Source organism: Castor canadensis, chromosome 9 (assembly GCF_047511655.1).
Source record: "Castor canadensis chromosome 9, mCasCan1.hap1v2, whole genome shotgun sequence".
Taxonomy (NCBI): Eukaryota; Metazoa; Chordata; class Mammalia; order Rodentia; family Castoridae; genus Castor; species Castor canadensis.
Genome location: NC_133394.1, coordinates 89,859,919 through 89,879,670, shown reverse-complemented (window position 1 = coordinate 89,879,670; position 19,752 = coordinate 89,859,919). Strand labels below are relative to the sequence as shown.

The 19,752-nt window shown below is 33.2% G+C and overlaps 1 protein-coding gene across 4 annotated transcripts in view; it reads left to right on the top strand.

The window, feature by feature from the left end:
- Bmp2k (BMP2 inducible kinase) overlaps nt 1-19,752 on the top strand; it is a 121,055-nt gene that overhangs the window by 96,395 nt on the left and 4,908 nt on the right. For 3 of the 4 annotated variants that reach the window (XM_074041920.1, XM_074041917.1, XM_074041919.1), the window contains 2 exons: nt 608-765; nt 7,519-7,629. In XM_074041920.1, coding sequence (XP_073898021.1) covers nt 608-765; nt 7,519-7,629 — 269 coding nt within the window. The remainder of the gene's footprint in view (nt 1-607; nt 766-7,518; nt 7,630-19,752) is intronic. The other variant, XM_074041918.1, reaches the window with a different exon arrangement.

Genomic DNA, 19,752 nt, shown 5'->3' with positions numbered 1-19,752 from the left:
AACACCATGAATTATTATATATATATATATACACACAAAATAATGCTCATTTAATTTTATTTAATTCATAAAGTAATCCTAGCAGTTCATATTTTGTTGATAGCCATAAGTAGAGAATGTCTTTTTGAAAGGTGTTTCCATATAATAAGGACATATGATCACTGTACAGTGTTCAGTAGTGATTTTGGAGTGATGCTGTTTGGTAGGGTAACTGGTTTTCACTTAAAGACTTGTTCACTGTGAGAATAATATTTATTGAGTGCTTGATTTTTTCCTAACCAGACATTGTTCTTGTTTTGTACATATTAAATCATTCACTCACCTATGAGGTAGATAATGTCACCCCTTTCTTACAGATGAGGAAGTTGGGGCACAGAAGGGGGCACAGAAGAGTTAAGGAACACAGTCAGTGTACTTACGTAGGTGGTTATGGAGGCAGTTCTGATCCTGTGTTCCATCCCATACCTTATATCTGCCATCTCTGCTGTAATAAAAAGGTCTGCTTTTTCTAAGCATTTATAAAGTGTGAGCTGGAGTACTAAAAAGTTTCCTTAATTCTAATGTTTTTGTTTTCTTCCTTCTTTTTTCCCTTCAATTATTATAATAGATCAGTGGCTGAGAAAGAGGCAGTTGCAAATTTTACGAATCAGAAGAACATCAGTAACCCACCTGATATGTCAGGGTGGAATCCTTTTGGAGAAGATAATTTCTCCAAGTTAACAGAAGAGGAACTATTGGACAGAGAATTTGACCTTCTAAGATCAAGTAAGGGACACTTGAAGGCTTATTTTGCTTCACAGTAAAATAACAGCTCTATAATTATTCAGCAAGGCCAAAGACTGTTTTGAGGTGATGTATAGAAAATTCTTTTGTGCATTTGAGGGCAAAATTCAGGCCATATTTTTTCATATATACTATCAAACTATGTTGTGTGCATTAGAAATTAATTGCTTGATAGTAGCTGTTAAACCCAAGGTTACTGATATTATGCTGATATCTTAACACTTAAATACTGCGTATCTATGAATGTTAAATTCAGAATATTTTTAAAATGTGGAAAATTAATGTTCAAATAAAAAGGGAGACAGTAGCATCTTGCCTTACAATCATTTTTGCAGCTGTTTTCTTGCACACTTGATAGAAAATATTGTGGGTCTGAGATGCCCTTTGAAAATGCCTGAAAGAAAACATGGGCTACTACATTATGTTAATGTTTTGTAATGCTCTTTTAATGAATGGTGATACAAAAGGGCTGCTTTGTTGTCCTGACATGAAAAAAGTTAAATAAATTTTTCCACTTTAAATCAGATATCTCAATGTTTTTACTTCATTGCCTTTTCTCAAACTACCTAATACATATGTCAAGCCTCAACATACATATTTTAGGAATGTTCTTTTTGTGGAAGAGGGATGTGGGATGTTTTGAGAAAGCTTTATAAAGTAGTAACAAAAAGTCACTTCTAGAGTATGTAGATAATTTTCAGGTTTCTGAGACTTGGGTATATATGTGTATGTGTAGATATCTCTCTCTCTCTTTCTCACACACACACACACACACACACACACACACATACACACACAGAGTATGTTTTCCTCTTTTGCATGTGAAAAGAAGGTCCTAATAGCTCCCATTTTCTACTTCTATTTTATTTAGGTAACTTTAATAAAATGCTTTGTTTTGAATTGGTATATATTTTATGTAAAATTTATAAATGCATTCATGTAAGGATAGTTGTGTGGGATTTAAACTTGTATTTTACATATTGGTGGTTATGTATTATGAAAATCAAATTTATGATTTAATGAAGATACAAAAATGAGTTCTGAGCCCTTAAAGGCATGTTAATTTTGGTAAAAACCAATCTTACATCCTATTAAAAAGATTATGCTTTTTTTAAACTGCAACTCTTTTGTTTGGCATTTTTCCTAGAATTTATGTTAGGTAGCCCCAAAAGCAAGGTTTTTAAAAAAGGAAAAAGTATCTCTTTCTTTTGGAGGGACAATAGTGGGAGATACAGAGAGTAGACAAATCATAGTTTGTAAGGTTATTTTAAAAGCAAATGGTGTTAATTTTAATGTGTTTTCTCAAGGGTTTGCTTAGTATCTTTACTTCTTGGGGGATCAACTTAGAATAGGTAAAGGATTCTCATTATTTTGTACCTTTTAAAATGTGATTTTTCTAAGCTCCTTCGAATTTGTAATGACATGTAAGTTTATTTGGCATATGCACTAGTGGTGTATGAATATGTCTACATGTATGACTTCATAAAAATTAGGTCTATCCTATAAAATTTTGAGCCAGGTATTTATTTTCAAACTTCAAGGTTAGATAATAGGTATAATTTTCTGATGGTACACATTTGTATGCCAAAGAAAGTTCACACTCATTGCAATATTCATTATAGAAAGATACTAGCTTCCAAATGAATATATAGAAAGAACTTTATCTGAAAGTCAGAGTCGGTCTGACTGCTATTTGCAAAACCATCTAGATGAGCCCTGAGCTACTAAAATCACATAGGCCTTTGTACTTAATTCAGCACGTAGTTATCAGAAAACATGAATTCTGGTGTCTGGTGATGGCATTTAAATAGATTGTAATCTCAGGAAAGTCACTCAGCTGCTGGCAGACTCATTTCCTTCTGTATAAACTGGAAATGAGTTTCCAGTTTATGCTTACCTCAGTATGTTGTCAGGAGAACTAAATGAACTGATGTCTTTAAAGAGTCTTGGACACTTAGGAAATATATGTCACTTTCTCTTTTCTTGCCATCAGTGTAGGTAGGTCTTTAAGATCTGACTTAAGAGGTTTTTGATGGTTAGCTGATGTTTTAAAATTATATTTAAATAAAGGTTCCTCAGCTGATGAACTAAAAATCAAATTACTTTTGTGGGCAAACATGTCACAGTAAAGGAACAGTTTTTTTCCCTTAATATTTAATAGTCATTGTAGAATACAGTCAAGAAATATTTCTTCCCATAGTTTTACTTAGCTGTAATATTCAGTCATTATTAGTATCACTTTATGTACAAGTAATAATGTAGCTAATATTTGACCTATTTGATAAGGTTTAAATTATACTGATAGACAAAAGACCTCTTCCAGAACCTTAAGAATTCCAGTAGAAGACCAACTATGCAGTGAAAATTGATGATTGGTCATTACTGATTGGTTCTGCTTTCCCAAAAACTTTATCCAAAATGAAGAAATAAATTAACATATTTGAAATGTCAAGTAGAATATTGAAATGTCAAATAGAATATTTGTACTTTTTTGGGTACTTATTAATATTTTTCCAAAGTTATTTCTAAAATAATTTATATTTGGTTTATGAAATGCTTTTCAGTGAGAGACTGAAAATGTTTATGTGGTCCTTCAGAATATGGACATTTTACATATAATGAGGTAATAGTTGCAAAGCAATTTCAGGCAAAATAATACAGTGTCATTTGAAGTCTTTCTTTTAAAATAATACGTGGTTATTTCTTTAGAAAAAAGGAAAAAGGACTGTCCTCTAGGAAATGTATTACTTGTGTGTGTTATGTAGAATGTAATTTTAAAATCACAATATTTTGACATGTTAGAATTCTAAAATATTAGTAATTACTGGCAACTTTTAAAGTGATCTTTAGGAAAACAGTTGATTCTTAAATTTAAGACCAATACATTAAATCAAGATTAAGCATTAGTAATAATGCTTGTCTCAATAATTTTTTTAAATTTAAGCTTGTCTTTGTCATTTTGTACCAAAACATCCTGATTTAGTTATGTAAAGTTTAGAAATTTAATTGTCATAGTATTTAATATGTAATTAGAATGCAAGGAGTTTGAGGAGAAATTTTCAATATGCATTTGTCCAAATAGTTGTAAGGTTCCAAATGTTAATTAAGAATAATAATGTAATCTTTTTTGTTGATGATGGATTTGTTGTTTGTTTCTGTTTAAAATTTTTTCATCAAAATAACTAAAAGGAATAATAGAAGATATTAACAACTATGGTTGATTTGCATTTCTACTGAATATGTTGTTTTATTTATGAAGCCACAGAATAAAATAGATATAAATTTCTGAATCTATAATTGTAAAACATTAACTCTCACCTTTTATAGTTCATTCAGACATATCAGTGTACCTTCAGTGCATATTAGGACAGTTTTAAGGGTATCAGATGAAGACTGCTTTCTAAAACCTTATTTATTAATGTTTTGGCCTTTTAAGCCACTATCCATATAGCCAGCAGAATTAACTTTTTAGAGTATTTTAATTTTATGGTGATTGGGATATACTTTGATTATAGGATTTGTGATATCTATATCAATTAAAATTCTTGAAAAGGTGCTGTCTTTGTTTGCCAACATGAATTTTTTGGGAAGGCAGGAGGAAGGTAAGTTTCTTATATTTGACAGATCAACTTCAAGCTTTTACCTAATCTGAAGAAAACCAATCATTTAAAAATGGTACCTAACTACGCTAGGGGTGGGGAGATGTATTTATGTATCTGAAATGGAACTTCTCATAACCATTTTATTTATAGATAGTTGATTGTTTAAAAAATTGGTATTTATTTTGTATTTTGTGTCCTGGGACCCAGATTATCCTTTAATTTTTAGAAATCTAAATATTTTAAAATATTCTATTAAAACTGATTCTTTGTTTTGATTTAAACATGGTTCATTTTATTATAATTTATTCTGATTTGTGTTTTACAATAATTGGATAAATGAACTTTGCATAGAACAGCATCTCCCATATTTTTAATTCTGGAAACCGTGCATAAAAATTAGCTTATCCCATCATCATATTGTTTATACGCTTGTCACAACTGCACAGTGCTGTTTATACATTCATGATAAATTTACTGTAGGTCAATGGAGACACTATACCAAGTATGTAAGGATTCAAAGAGCCTTGTAGTAATTTAACAGTTTTATATGCTGGGAAACATTGGTGTAGTAGGGTTAATAAATTTGTAGACTACATTGACATGCAGATTCTCAAGTTCTTAATGTAGATATTCTGATTCTTAAGTCTGTGGTAGTGCCCACAGTACAGGACTCATGGCAATTTTGATACAGCTGTTTAGGACCAGACTTCTTTCCATAAAACATTACAACCTTCATACTCTTTAAGTCTTGATTTTTAAGAATGAAGGCTCTTAGATATTGCCATGCTGTAGTTATCACTCTTGAGTTAAGGGTCTCCCATTTGTTCCTTCCCACCCCCTATTTTTCTTTATCCTTTTTTATATAGCAGAATCTAGGAGATGAGGAAGGATGGGGCAGGGGAGGTCCTAGGAGGACTTTGAAGCAAGGCATAATCCCTTGAATTTCATTACTCAAAGAGAATTCAGAGCCTGACAAAATAGGTATTCGTAGGGGATCTCTAGGATTCAGCAAATCTTGGAGTGGTTCTTAAAGTCTCAGCATGGCTTTCTACCACAATAAGACAGGAACCTTCATTATATAAATTCATTTCCAATGTTACTTTTTCAGAAAAATGGTATTACACTAGTTTCTCCTTGATAGGTGTTTTGGCAATGAAGTATGAAAAAAAATTTCATGGTGCAATTGTTACCAATTTCCTGAATTAAGTATACAGGAAAATACCTAAAATAAGTTTTCATTGATACCCAGTTCAGTATTGGATTTGAAAAGTAGTACTTAACTTTAGAATCTTTTTTTGTTGCTTCAAAATCAGTTGTCAGCTGGTGGAACGACTCAAGTGGTACAGCACTTGCCTAGGAAGCCTAGCAAGGTCCTGAGTTCAAGCTCCAGTATCACCAACAAAACAACGAAACAAAATCAATTGGCCAGATGTTTTCTGCAACTCACTATGAGTACCTCAACAAAATACTAGTGTTTCAATAAAATTTTAAGTTAATTTTTAAACAACCCAAAATTTCATGTGGAAATTTATCTTAGCTATAAAAACTGGTAATTGTATTCATTATTCTAAAGGCTTTTTAAAAATTAGTTGTCCATGTGAATAATTATACTCAGGGTATTATATATTCCATAGTCTTGCCTTCTCAAGCATGTACTCCTTGGACCAGATACCACCCTGGAGCTTGTTGAAGTGCAGAGTTTCAGGACCCACCCCACACTCATGGAACCAGAATCTGCATTTTAACAAATTTTCAGGTGACTGGAATGCACATTCCAATCTTCTTTGTGAAGAATTGCTATAGGGGATGCTGCTTTACCTTGGCACTTTTTGCTTCATTCTGAAGTTACGAGTTATTTTTAGGAGTTCTGATTCTATTTGGATTCCTCCTCGTCTTCCTGCATTCCTGCAAATTAAATTGAACACAACAGTATTCACCCAGTGCATTCTTGAAAACAGACCAGGCTGAAACTTGAATTGCATTTCTTCGAATGGCTATGGACTAAAGGTCTAGTCCCGGGACTGCCTAAAATATCTTGGAGAATTAGTCTCAAATAGTATAATTTTGATTGCTAAGAGTCAGAGGAAAGAGACATCCTGTAAAAACACCAGGAAGTTCTCAGTTGATGCGTCTATCTACTGTGTGGAGAGTTTAAGAGCAGGGAAATACCATTACTAGGGAATTAAGACATATCACCTCTTCCTCAGACACCCCAGGCCTGCTCCTGCCTTCACTCTGCCCCAGCCCTTCCTCTCCTGTGTTCTTTCACAGGTATCCATCCCTGGCTTCTTTAAAGCCTTTTCGCACATAGTAACTGTTAGAATCACTCTGTACTGTCCACTCTCTTAATTTGATTTATCCTGTGCTATATTGTGTGTGTGTGTGTGTGTGTGTTGCTGGGGAATGAACCCAGGGCCTTACACATGCCATGCAAGTGCTTCACCAGTTTGAAACATACCCTTAGCCTATTCTGTATACATTTCTTAAAATAAGCCATTGCTTATTTTTCACATCAGCATATAAAGTACATAGGGTAGTGGTCTTTGTTTCATTTCATCTTTTGTGCCAGTTGCTTAGAACATTGCTTGATACATATGAAATGCTCAGATATTTGTTGGATAAATATTTAAACTTTCTGTCATCTGTGAGGGATTGATAATAATATAAAATAAAAGAAGAGATAAAGTAAAATATAGTAAATTACTCTTTATTGCTATTGAGAGACAGGATTTATCTATTCAATAGATGAATGACCATTTGCAATATTTTTTCTGTGTATTTTTGGAGAAAATCTGCTAAAATATGTCTCTATTTAGTAAGCAGTGTTTAAAATTCAGTGTAGAATGTTATAAGTTGTGGACTATTAGTATTGAAATGAATTAGGCTAACATTAGTTTAACCATATTTAGTGAAACCTAGCACTGATTGTACTATTAAACCTGCCTTTGTAGCAACAAATATGTGTTAAATGCAGGCTGTCTCGATACGTGTAATAATAGAACTCTAAATCTAGCATTTTTTAAAAAGACTTGCTTTGTGTAATTTTTTCTTTGATTTATTGTGTGTGTCACTTTTGATTTAAAGACCATCTTTTATTTTATTTTATTTTATTTTTTTCATCTTATTTTTGCAGACAGGCTGGAGGAGAGAGCATCCTCAGATAAGAATGTAAACCCACTTTCTGCTCCACATAATCATCCTCCAGAGGATCCTTTTGGTTCTGTTCCTTTCATTTCTCACTCAGGCAAGTTACATACGTAACATCACTATCATTAAAAAATACAAGAACAACACAACAAAACCTTATTGATAGAAAGTGGAAGTAGTTACAGAAAGTAGAAAAGACAATTATTTTAACCTCTAGCCTCCTAATTTTTCTAATGTTCAACCCATTGGGTTATTCAATTGTTCTTTTGCCAACATAGAAAAATGCTGATTTACATAACTTTATTATTGGACACTATTTTTAAAAAACCATGCTATGAAAATGTCTCCCTTATATATTTAAAATACATTTCAAGATATTTTTATGTTTAGCTTTTGCTTTAAATATCTGTATTTTCCTAGTTTATGCATGCTGTCTTATAGATGCATTTAAAAGGTATTAATGAGTTTGTATTCAGAACATTTTGTTTTACCTGCTCTTTTCTTATTACGCTCGCCTTTTGATTTCAATTCAGAATTTAAATGCTGGTATTATTCACTATTTAAAAATACTTTTAATAATAATGCCAAAGCAATTGCCCCATTAACACTTGAAAGATACTTGGATGTAACAGGATTTCACTTTGGTATGTATAAATTTTTGTGTATTATGATCATAGAAAAAACATACAGGAAAATACATTAGAAGAAATAATGCTTCGTTAGAAGGTAAAGTTTTAGTTTAATATAGTCAAGATAACTGTCAGCCATATTCTTTGACTCTGTTCCTTTTATTTCTCACTCAGGCAAGTTACATAGTAACATTCACTGCCATTTAAAGAGTACTTGCAAGAATAACAACAAAAGAAGAATTTAGGAATGTACAACCAAAATATGAATTGTGTATTCAGGATTTCTAATGGGTACATACAGCTTTTTAACATTCAGATTTATCTGACACAGAACAATATTCAAGATTGTTTCTAATTGCTGTGACACTCCATACAGCACATTTTACCATTGAAAAAAGTCCACATTTTTACCATTTTCTGCTTGCTACCTTAACATTGTCTTTTACATGGATAACATGACTTATTTTTTCAGTACTGGGGTTTGAACTCAAAGCCTTGTGCTTGCCAGGCTGGTACTCTACTACTTGAGCCATGCCCCCAGCCAAATGGGACATTCTTAACTGGGATAGATAGCTGTGTGTATTTACATAATCTGTGTAAATGCAGTCCTCACACCCCTAATATCCTGAGTCACAAGGGTGTTATTTTTCTTTAATTATAATGTCTCAAAATAATCTTTTCAAGAATGTTAGTACTTAATGTTAGTACTCATGTATTTATGCAGAAAGCAGTTTCAGTATTAGCTCTTTTATGTATTCTAGGCGGAGTTAGTTGCCATGTATCTATGCCAGGTTGCCTTATATCTTACTTATCTGTTCTTTAATAGCTTCTGAAAGTATGCTGAGAAAATGAACAGCACAATTAGGAACTGGAATAAACCTCAACAGTTGGTCTTTTCCCTGGATATATTTATCTTGAGGTTGATTTAGGGATTCTGTAATTAAAGCAATATGCTGACAAATTTGAGCTTGGTTGCTGCTGTTATCTTGTTTCACTTTGTGTATATGTAATTATCTGTTAGATTTGAAGCTTTTTGAGGGTAAAAAAATGAAAATGTATTGCTATCGACTTACATATCATAAAGCTTAGAAATGCATTGTCATATATAATTTTAGATAAATATAGAACATCAGGGGACATTCATTTTTCCTCTAGTAGTGAAATAATTGAAGTTTTAGGGAAGAGTGGAAGAAAAAAATTCCTTTTTTAAAATTGGTATGCTGGGTGGGGATACATTGTGCCATTTACAAAGTTCTTAAAATATATTAAATATATCATCTTGAATTCACTCCCCCACCATTCTCCTTTATCCCTCTTCCCCCTCATTCCTGGAGTAGTTTCAGCAGCTAACATTTTTCTTTTACATACATATGTACACAGTATTTGCACTACCCTCCCATGGCCTTTCCCCACCTCCTTCCCTCTCTCAGTGGTACCATCCACCTCCCCCTGATAGCATTCTCTCCTTTCCCTGGACCTGTTCCACCCTCCTGTTCTCTGATTTTGTAAAAAAAAGAAAAGAGACATTCTTGTTTGTTTAAGATAGCTACACAGGGAGTTTCCTTTTGATATTTCCATGTATATATATAAAAATATATATACATATAAATATGTATACATATATATATATATATATATTTGTATTATAGACAGAATTGGTTTATCTCCTCTATTTTTCTTCTTGGTACCTTAGTTCCCTTCTTAAGGTGGTTTCAAAAGGTTTAAAAATTCTATATTCATTCTTGTATAGAGAGTACATCAACTGTATTCACCTTCTTAACTTCGTTCTTTTACCCTCCCTCTCTTGTATGTGACCTCCCCTTAGTGTGACCTGTTTTTCATAGTATTGTTTGTATTTGTATTGGGTCTATATTGCACATTTGAGAGAAAACGTGACTTTTGGTCTTTCCCACACCCCTTTCTCTTTCTCTTCCCTATCCTCACCCCTTCCCTTAAGAGGATGCCAGACTAGCCTTCAATTTCTTGGATATACTGTACTTGACCTGTCACATTCAAAAATATTTATTGCTGGTTTCAGTTTTTTATTTAAAGGATTTTTAATTCATAAAGAATATTGGAATTTGGACTTCATTCCTTGTAGTCTTTGTCAGATTTTTATTTCAGAGTTATATTTTATTATTGTGCTGGGGGCACATTGTGGCATTTACAGATGTTCTTACAATATATATCATACTTGAATTTGCCCCCTCTGAGAAAGGGTATTTAGATGTACAATTTTTCCAATGTAAAATTTGAAATTGTGTTTTTCATCTGAGATACTGAATGTATTATAATTATAATAATTCATGATATTATTGTATCATTCTTTTAAAATCTTGAGGGTATGTCTTGATATTTCTTCCTTTTTTCCTAATAGTAATAATTTATGTTTTCCCCCTTTGACTTCATCAGTCTTCCTTAGATAATTGTATTAATCTTTTAAATGGATGAGCTTCTGACTTTATCCACCCTGTTAATTCATTGATTTAAGTTATAGTTTTTATTTTTAGGTAGTTATTTCATTAGACTTGATTCTATGCTGATTTCTCTTCCTTCCCCACCCCTCTAATTCTAGACTGAATGTTTTTACATTGTAGATATTTAAATTATAGATGTAAGAACTATTTTAGCTATCAGCCCAGACATTTTAATATGCTGTGTTTATCATTCAGTTCAAAATTTTTCTATTATCTCACAAGTTCTGAAAAGTGTTTTGACTGAAGTTTGAAATCCCAGAGATTAGAAATGGCTTTTTTTAAAAAAAAATTGCTTTGTAGTCAAGGCTGGTCTTAAGTTTACTGTCCTCCTACCACCACTTCCCGAGTGTTGGGATTATTAGACATGTACCACTACATTTATCCTTGATCCTCTTATTTAAAATAATAAAATAAAAGTAAAAGACTTGGTTGTTAAAAATGAGTAGTACAATTAGTAGATTTATTAATGGAAGCTAGGATGTGGATAGGGATTTAACTCAGGTCTATTTTTAAGGAATATCTTAACACCATTCAAAAATTTTATGTAGCAAAAGACCATAATAATATTATACCCATAATACACATATATTATACTCATAATATACATATACTGTTAATTTTTATACAGTTTTTAATTAGTTGCAGTAATAGTATGCTTTTAATTTACCCCCCTTTGCCCTAAATGAATCTATAACCTAAGTTTTTTTTTGTAATAAAGGTTACAAATGCCATTCATTTTCTTCACAACCAATGGTCCTGGTATCACCATCAAAGATGGGATATTGGGCTTGGTGAGCCACTGATCAAACTATATCCCTAACTCCAAAAACCCGTATTAATAGCATAGAATTCAGCTGGGCATGATGGTGCACATCAGTAATCCCAGCACCTGGGAGACTGATGGAGGATGATCAAAAGTTAGTGGCTAGCCTTGGCTGCATAGTGGTACCCTGTCTTAAAAAAGGCAAAAAGTATTCATTCCCTACTAGAAACCCACATTCTCTTATTTTTCGTGGGGCATTGTTTCATAGCTAATTTGCATACTAACATAGGATGTATGGCTCCATGAATTATATTACACTATGGGATAGCCCAGTTTCAGTAATCACCCATAATTTCTGAGAGCATACAAAGGTTTCATGAAATTCTAAAATTACATTTGAAGTGTTTTATTGACATATAGGTCACATTAGGTCATTGATGGTTTTAGATTTCTTATATTACATTTCATTCTTAAGTTTGGTTTAGGGTCAATGAGATTTAGGACCAAATGCTGGCCATTTTTACAGGTCATGATTGAGTTGTATAGTTTATTCCTTTAGATTCTTTTGTGAAATTCTGGTCAAGAATTTTTCTATTTCAGAAGGGGTAAAGGGTGAATGATGGGGGGGTGAATTTAACTATGATATATTGTAAGAACTTTTGTAAATGTCACAATGTATCCCCAGTACAACAATAATAGAATGAAAAATAAAAATAAGATTTTTTTTCTATTTTAAGATGGTAGGAATAATACTTACACAAATATACTGAATTCTACTGTTTTCATATAGTGGAAACTGAGGATCAGAAGAGGCTGGTGACTTGCTTAAGGTCACATAGTTTATAAGTAGGAATACAGCTCTGATTCTAATTATGAGTAGGAATATGGCTCTGATTATAACTTCTGTGCTAAGTAATTCATTTTAAATAGAAATCTATGAGTACCAGAACATAAATGTGAGTTTTACTGCATTTTTAGTCTGGTTGGGAAATGTTCTTTACAGCTAGTATGATTCTTTTCTTACATATAAACCCAGTCATTTGGCCTACCTTCAGAGAAATAGTACAGATTTTGATAAAACCTTTTCCTAATCCACTAATCCTTATGCCTAACATGATAAATTGCTAGGAAATGATAGCAGGCAGTATGCTCCCAATTCAATGTGAGCTTTAAAGTCTCAGCTCCTCTCTTCTGCCCTAAATGATGAAACAACAGAAGGCATGTACAATAGCAGTTTCAAGCCATTTATCCTGTATAATCTGATAGCAAAGAAAAGAACATCAAAACAAAATTTCCTTGGCACTGGAAGCTTCTTATATGATTAAAAGTGTACCACCTGTTTTATATCTAAAGGACAACTGCCTTCTAAATGGAAACCTGGTTAGAAGAGTGATGTGAGTCATATGAGGCACCCATGCTTCTCTCCCCACAGTGTGTATTTTTAAATATTTTTAATTTTTTTGTATAGTTTATGACAGTTTATTTATATTTTGCCATACTTATTTAAAAGTATAGCATTCACTAGGATCTTACTCTTTTTAGTGAGGTTTAACAGAATACTGTAACAAATATATAAAAATCTAGCCAAAGAAATGTAATTTTAGGTATTGATTATAAATATGGGAGTCCTCCTTTGGATTGCGCAAGACTATGAAGTCTTTGAAATTTGAATACCTAGAAATTGTCTTTATGAAAACTCACAAACACAGAATAGGTGAATTAATGTTCTTATAGTCATTTGGTGAATTTATGTTCTTGTACCCATTTGGTGACCTAAGCTTGTTTTTCAGGATTGGCCTGTAGTTTTTATCTTAGTCATTCATTTTTCAGATCAGTAGTAAGTATCAAGACTAGCATGTGGGTTTCTGAATGCATAGATGAACACAGTTGTTTCAGAGCTGTTAAATAAATAAGCTTCTTGAAGTCAGGTACTGTTTTATTCATCTTTCAATGCCATACAATACCTTTCTGAGTGAATACACTATAAATAATACTTTAGGAATATAATTTCTCATACATCCACCAATACTTAATGAACTTCCATTTTAAATAAGGTGACTGTTTAACGCTTAGCTTATTTTATAGATGAGGAAACTAAGCCATATTTGAATGTTTTATTGTCATGATTTTGTAAGTTTGAGTATTTTTTAATAAAATACTTATTTCTGGAACATAGCCTACAGTGTGTAAAATACTCTTAAATAGATACTTACAAGGTTCAGCAAAAGTACTATTTGTTGAAATGGAAACAATACATTGCCTGTACTATTAGTATTTTTTTATTTCTCAGGCATGGTTTTGTAAAAAGGATGCTAAAGGAATGTGGAAGAGAGAAAAGCTCTATGGAAGATCATAGTAAACCTTAGAAGAGCATTTTTACCCTAATATTGTGGGAGCCCAATAGTGATGAGAGAAATTGTGTACTACATTTGTACACTTGAGTATATTACTTCCTTAATCCTCTGGCTCATTTCTTAGTACACACGGATATATAGTCTATGAGATAATGGTGTAATACAATAGCCTTTTACTAAGTACCTACAGCATATCAGTATTGTTACACATTACATTAATTTTCATTTTAGTCCCTGCTACAGATTTATGAAGCAGGCACCATTGTTATTCCTATTTTACGGATACACTAAGCAATGCAAATAATAAACACAGATCATCCAGGGCACTTTCATTTAGTATCCTCTGCTAATGAAGGAAGGAGAAGTATGTTACATATTTTACTAGATAGTTACCAAAATGGTTGTTTTACTTGTTTAGTAAATACTTGTGACTATACTGAGATTACTAAATAATTGTGGCATTCTGTTACTAGCTTTGAATAACTTGCAATTTTTTTACCCCCTTTATTGTGTCTAGTGGGGGTACAGTGTGGCATTTACATAGGTTCTTACAATGTATCAAATATATCATACTTGAATTACCCCCCTCCCACTGCCATTCCCCTTTATCTGTCCTCCTCCAATTCATAGAACAGTTTCAGTAGGTATCATTTTTGCATTTACATGCATGTGTACACATTTTTTGCACCATATTCACTCTCCTACCCCCTTTTTCCCACCATTTCCCCCTTCCCATTGGCGCCAGCCCTTCCCTGTGGGGAGGGTTTCTGTTCTCAGATTTTGCAGAAAAGAGAAAAGCTAAAAAGAAAAACATGATTTTTTGCTAGTTTGAGATAAAGATGGCTACACGGAAGTTTCCTTATGATATTTCCATGCATAGATGTGTTATACCTCCAATTGATTTATCTCCCCTAATTATCTACATTCTACCCTTTCTTGTGGTGGCTTCAGCTGGTTTAAGATTTCTACATTCATTCTTACATAGAGAGTGTATCACCCATATTCAAGTTCTTAGTTTCCTTCTTTTACTCAACCCTTCCCGTGCATGCCCTCCCCTTAGGGTGACCAGTGTTTCATAATTTATGAGGTATGTAAAGTAAAGCAATGTAAATATTTTTAATCAGCAGAATGTTTGTACAAAAATACACTAGTGCTCTTGACTCACATTTTTTGTAGTACTGTAAATTAGAATTTCCCTGCAAGAGAGTTCATAAGCTACACAAGAGAATTTAAGACTTTGTAAACTATCATTAGTGCTCTTAGTAATTCACCCAGATCTGTATTGTTAATGTTAGTCACTCACCTTTTTCTCAGGCTTTAGCTCTGAATAAACTTTGTTTCTTGGAATCAAATCGTAAGTGCAGATAGTGGCATCCAGCAGAAGTAAGGAATTCAAAGAGCACGGAACTAGATGTTGCAACCTGCAGTCAGGCCCACGTGTTTCTATTCAGAAGTAGAGGTGAAATTTGTGTGAAACATCTCAGTTCTTGGGCTGGAAGCATGGCTTGTGCCTACTGTGACTGCCCAGCAAGCATGGAGTCCTTAGTTCCACCCCAATTCTGCCAAAAAAAAAAAAAAAAAGCGTAGACCATTATCAGTTAATACATACGAAGTTTCTTGCAGTTGTGAAAGGCTGTGATTTTAGTTGAGGCTCTGAAAGTCTAGAGGCCGTAACTGAATCCACAATATTGAATCTTTGTTCTTATTTAAAAGTAGAAAAATATTTTTAGTTGATACTTGAGCTACCTTAAAGAAAATTTTATTTCATATTTTTCTTACTTTCATGTGTAATATGTTAATATATTCACTATTTTGAATTTTTCATTAAAAATCTACTTAATGATAGGTTTTAACTTACTGTCTACTTATTATTTGGGGACCAGCACTTGAAATAATAACTCTCAATTCATTAACCCTTTTGGAAAGATTTGCTTAAATACTAGTTGATCACATAGATTTTTGCATGTCATTTATATTTAGCCTTGTTTATTTTTTTGGTGGTATTGCTTTTGAACTCAGGGCCTCATACATAGACTTGTTGAGTGGGTGTTCTACCACTTAAAGCCACTGGACAACCCTGCCATTTGTATTTAATTCACTGCATAAATTAATAAATATGCATCAGTATCACCAATTAAAATGCATTTTGCTAAGATACTCAAACGGTTGAAATTTTTGGTTTATAGAATTCAAGCACAAAACAGAGATAGAGAATATCTTGCGTAGAAGTTATCCTATCAAAACATCATTCTATTATATTTAGTGTGAGAGAGAAATGCCCTTCAGTACAAAAATAAAAATAATTGGTCAATATATGAAATTTTATACAGTTTTACTTTTATTAACATAAATTGATAGAGAAAAGATGTAACTAAGTTAAGGTCCACATTCCAGACATTTGTTTATGCTTTAAGTACACATTCCTAGTGCTTTTTCCAACTATTATAGCTCCCCTCCCATCTCCTTGAAAACAGCCATTTTTATATTAATAATACAAATCTCAGTAAATATGGACAGTATTAGGATTTAGGATATATTGAATTATAAAGCAACATATTTAGGCTATTCTTTTGGGAAATTAACTTTAGCAGTGAGATAATCCTGATTAAATATCATAATTAGTCAAATGTGCATTATTTAATCTGAGAACTGGGAAGAAGCCATCTGCTCCCAGAAGCAAATAATGTGACTAAGGTTTTTGTTTTTGTTTCTGTTTTTCAATTATAGGAATATGTTTAGGCCAAAAATTGATTATAAATGTTCACAGCACTTTTAGGCAGAAGTAACATTTTAAAGTATTACACATTGTACAGTTGTAAACAACTTTTTAAACTTGTAATGCTTATTTTAACTGTTGTTTGTGTCAATGGAACAGTACTAAAAACCTTAAAATACAGTTGCCTTCTGCATCAATCAACTGTGGATTGAAAATATTTTTTAAATGTATCTGTAGTAAACATTTACAGTCTTCTTCTTTCCATTATTCCCCAAACAATACAGTATAAAAATGATCTGCAGAGCAGATCATGAATGATCATGATGATTATAAGTCATCTAGAGATGATTGAAAGTACAGAGGAAGATATGGTAGGTAATATGCAAATATTATACCCTTTCCTATATGGGACTGGGATATCTGTCACGTAATGAACCCTTTCTGATTGATTGCGTGTACTTACATTGTGCTTGAAAGTGAGAAACATGTAAGTTGCTCTTAATCATTTTCTTAGAGCCTCCCTGCTGCTTTTGACTACAATAGCTTATGAAGTAGACATTTGGAGAAATAGAGAATCATGTAAACAGTGTCATGTGGATTGTGAGAATATTGGAGAAAAAGGAACTTGGATATTTTTTATTGTTGCTTTAGTTTTATGAAGGATAGACAGCAATAAAACATTGTCTACTCCTGTAATCTAAAGCCATAAAGATGACACTAGATGATGGTGTCTTTTCTTGCTCTTCTTGAAAGCATCCTTTTTCTATTTCTCATAGTATGTTCTCAAATACAGCTATTTATAATTTCTGTCAAAAATCTACCTTTGTGAGGTATGGATATTCATTTGCTGGTATACTCATCATTGATGAGTAGAATTCCTCTTGAATTAGCCACTTTCCCCCCCCGACTTTCACCTGTCATTTAGATTCACCTTCAACCATGGAACTGAGAAGTTAATAGAAGGTGATTGAGTTTGGCAGGTAAAGTAACTGAATTTACCTCTTCCCTGTAGATGATGATTACAGAGTGCTTGTTAGGCAATGTTTTAAGTCCTTCACAACAAAAGTTGGACGTACAGCCTGTTACCATCCCATTGTATGTATAAGGATAGAGCAGAGTACCTACGATCTTGATAGGATTGTTACTGAGTTATTTTTATTAGTACTGTATTATCTGTAGAATGGGATAACATTAAGTGGATAAAGTAAAAGTGACATTTAAAAAGGAAGGTTTTCTTCCCCCCTACCCCAAGGACAAAAGTACATGAGTGACGGTTCTGTTTTCAATACTGAAAGTAGAAATAACCTAGAGGTTCTGATGTTAGTTAAAAGTTGTATATTCAATGTTTATCATGCTTCTATCATAATAAATCATGGACCATGATTTTAATGCATGGAAAGATGCATTAAAATGGTAAGTAAAAAATACAAATATGTAGCCACACTGAATGACACTTAAGTGTATCTGGTAATGTAACATTGAGTAGCTGACAAAGGGTAGAAAAAGCAGTGGAAAGCAACAGAGGTCTCTGGAGAGCAGTGATGGCTCTCCATCACTGGAAACAGTAACATTTAAGAAGGAATGGAATCGAAATTTAAGAATAACAACACAGATGACTGGAAGGGCTGTACTCTCCAAGATGGAGTATCTATGCTGTGTGAAATGTTCCAAAGTATCTTCAGTAATAAATTTAAGTTCCTCAGAAATAGAATTTTTTATTTACAGGCATTGCCATGCATAAAGGAGGTGGTTTGTGTAGGGCATAGCATGTTTAATGAACATATTCCAGGTCAGTAGGGGGCAAGTCAGAATTCAGAATGCATTATTTCATAGACTTGGTTGTATGAGATCATCGAACTGTTTGGTTTTGTTCTTGTTATAGGAATAGTGTAATGCAAAATGCACTTTAGGGAACATTGGGATGTTACTGGAGGTGTGCATGTGGTTTTCTGTGGGTGGGTAAGTAGCTTGAGTAGGTAATCAGTTATGATGTATTTAAAGAAAATGTTCCAGAGTGAGGGATGATTGAAAGTCTTCTGGAGTCGTTTGAATGTATTGTTTTAAATAAAAATCCATGAACATCTACCATTAATCTAAATGTAATCTTTGTTTTTGATGCCAAAAGCATCCTGTGTGGGGCATATCTTGAGACTCTGCGTACGTTCTGGTTCTAATCTGTTAGTATAGAAAATACAGCATTTAGCCCAAGGAACTACAAACGAGGTATTTAAGTATAAATCAGTGGAATTCTCCACTCTTCTCTGCCACTCAGTCTTCAGCATCAACTACTTAGGTCAAGGTTGCCAACCTCTCTTGCTTCCATGACATTGCACTCACCTGGTTTTGCTCCTCTTGAGTTAGTACTTTTCAGATTTCTTTGCAGATTCCTCTTCCTTGGCTGACTTCTGAATGTTTTGTGCCTGTGGGCTCAGTTTAGTGTTATGGGCCATCTCTAAAAATAGTCTCTGCATAACTCCCAAATCTGTTTCCTTCAGCATTATGTCTAACACCACAAATATTTTGTACTTAACTGTTCAAGCTTCAGGTATCCCAAACCACATTTGTAGTCTCTTACTTTCTAACTTATTTTTCACTCTTTTCTTTTTGTGTTAATGGTACTATACCTATCCTAAGTTTTCCTCTTCAATTTCTAATTCTCCAATTCTGTTAATCTTGCCATCACTGTCAAGGTCAACAGAATTACCACTTTCTTTTTACTAATGCCCCTCCACACTCACAGTTTTGCACTCCTTTTAGTCTCTCTACATGGCAGTCTGTCATTTTTCTGTAATATAAATCTGATCATGACAGCCATTTTAAAGCTTTGCATCATATACTGAATTTCAGTCTTCCCTACCTCACAGTATCCCCCTACCTTACTCACCACAGTGGCCAGTTTCACTCCCTCAAATGTGCCAGTGCTTTTATCTGCAGCAGCTTCCAGTTCATCCTTTGCATGGCTGGCCCCTTCTCATCCTTCAGTACCGTCTTCTCCTTAGAGAATCCTTCACTGACTGCCCACTGTAGATTTATGCACCCATTCCCCATCTCTTTTACTTCATGGCAGTAGTCACAATTTGTGTCTACTTAAACTGAGTGCAAGCTCCTGAAAGCAGAGACTGTATTTGTTTTATTAACTAGTATATCATCAGTGTAGAGCATCTAGTAAAGTGCTCTGTATGTTTTTTTTTGAATGGCATAAAATGTGAGTGAAGGAAGGTCTCCAGATGTAGAATGTTTATCATATTGTTTTATACTTCCTATAACTTCTTATATTCTGA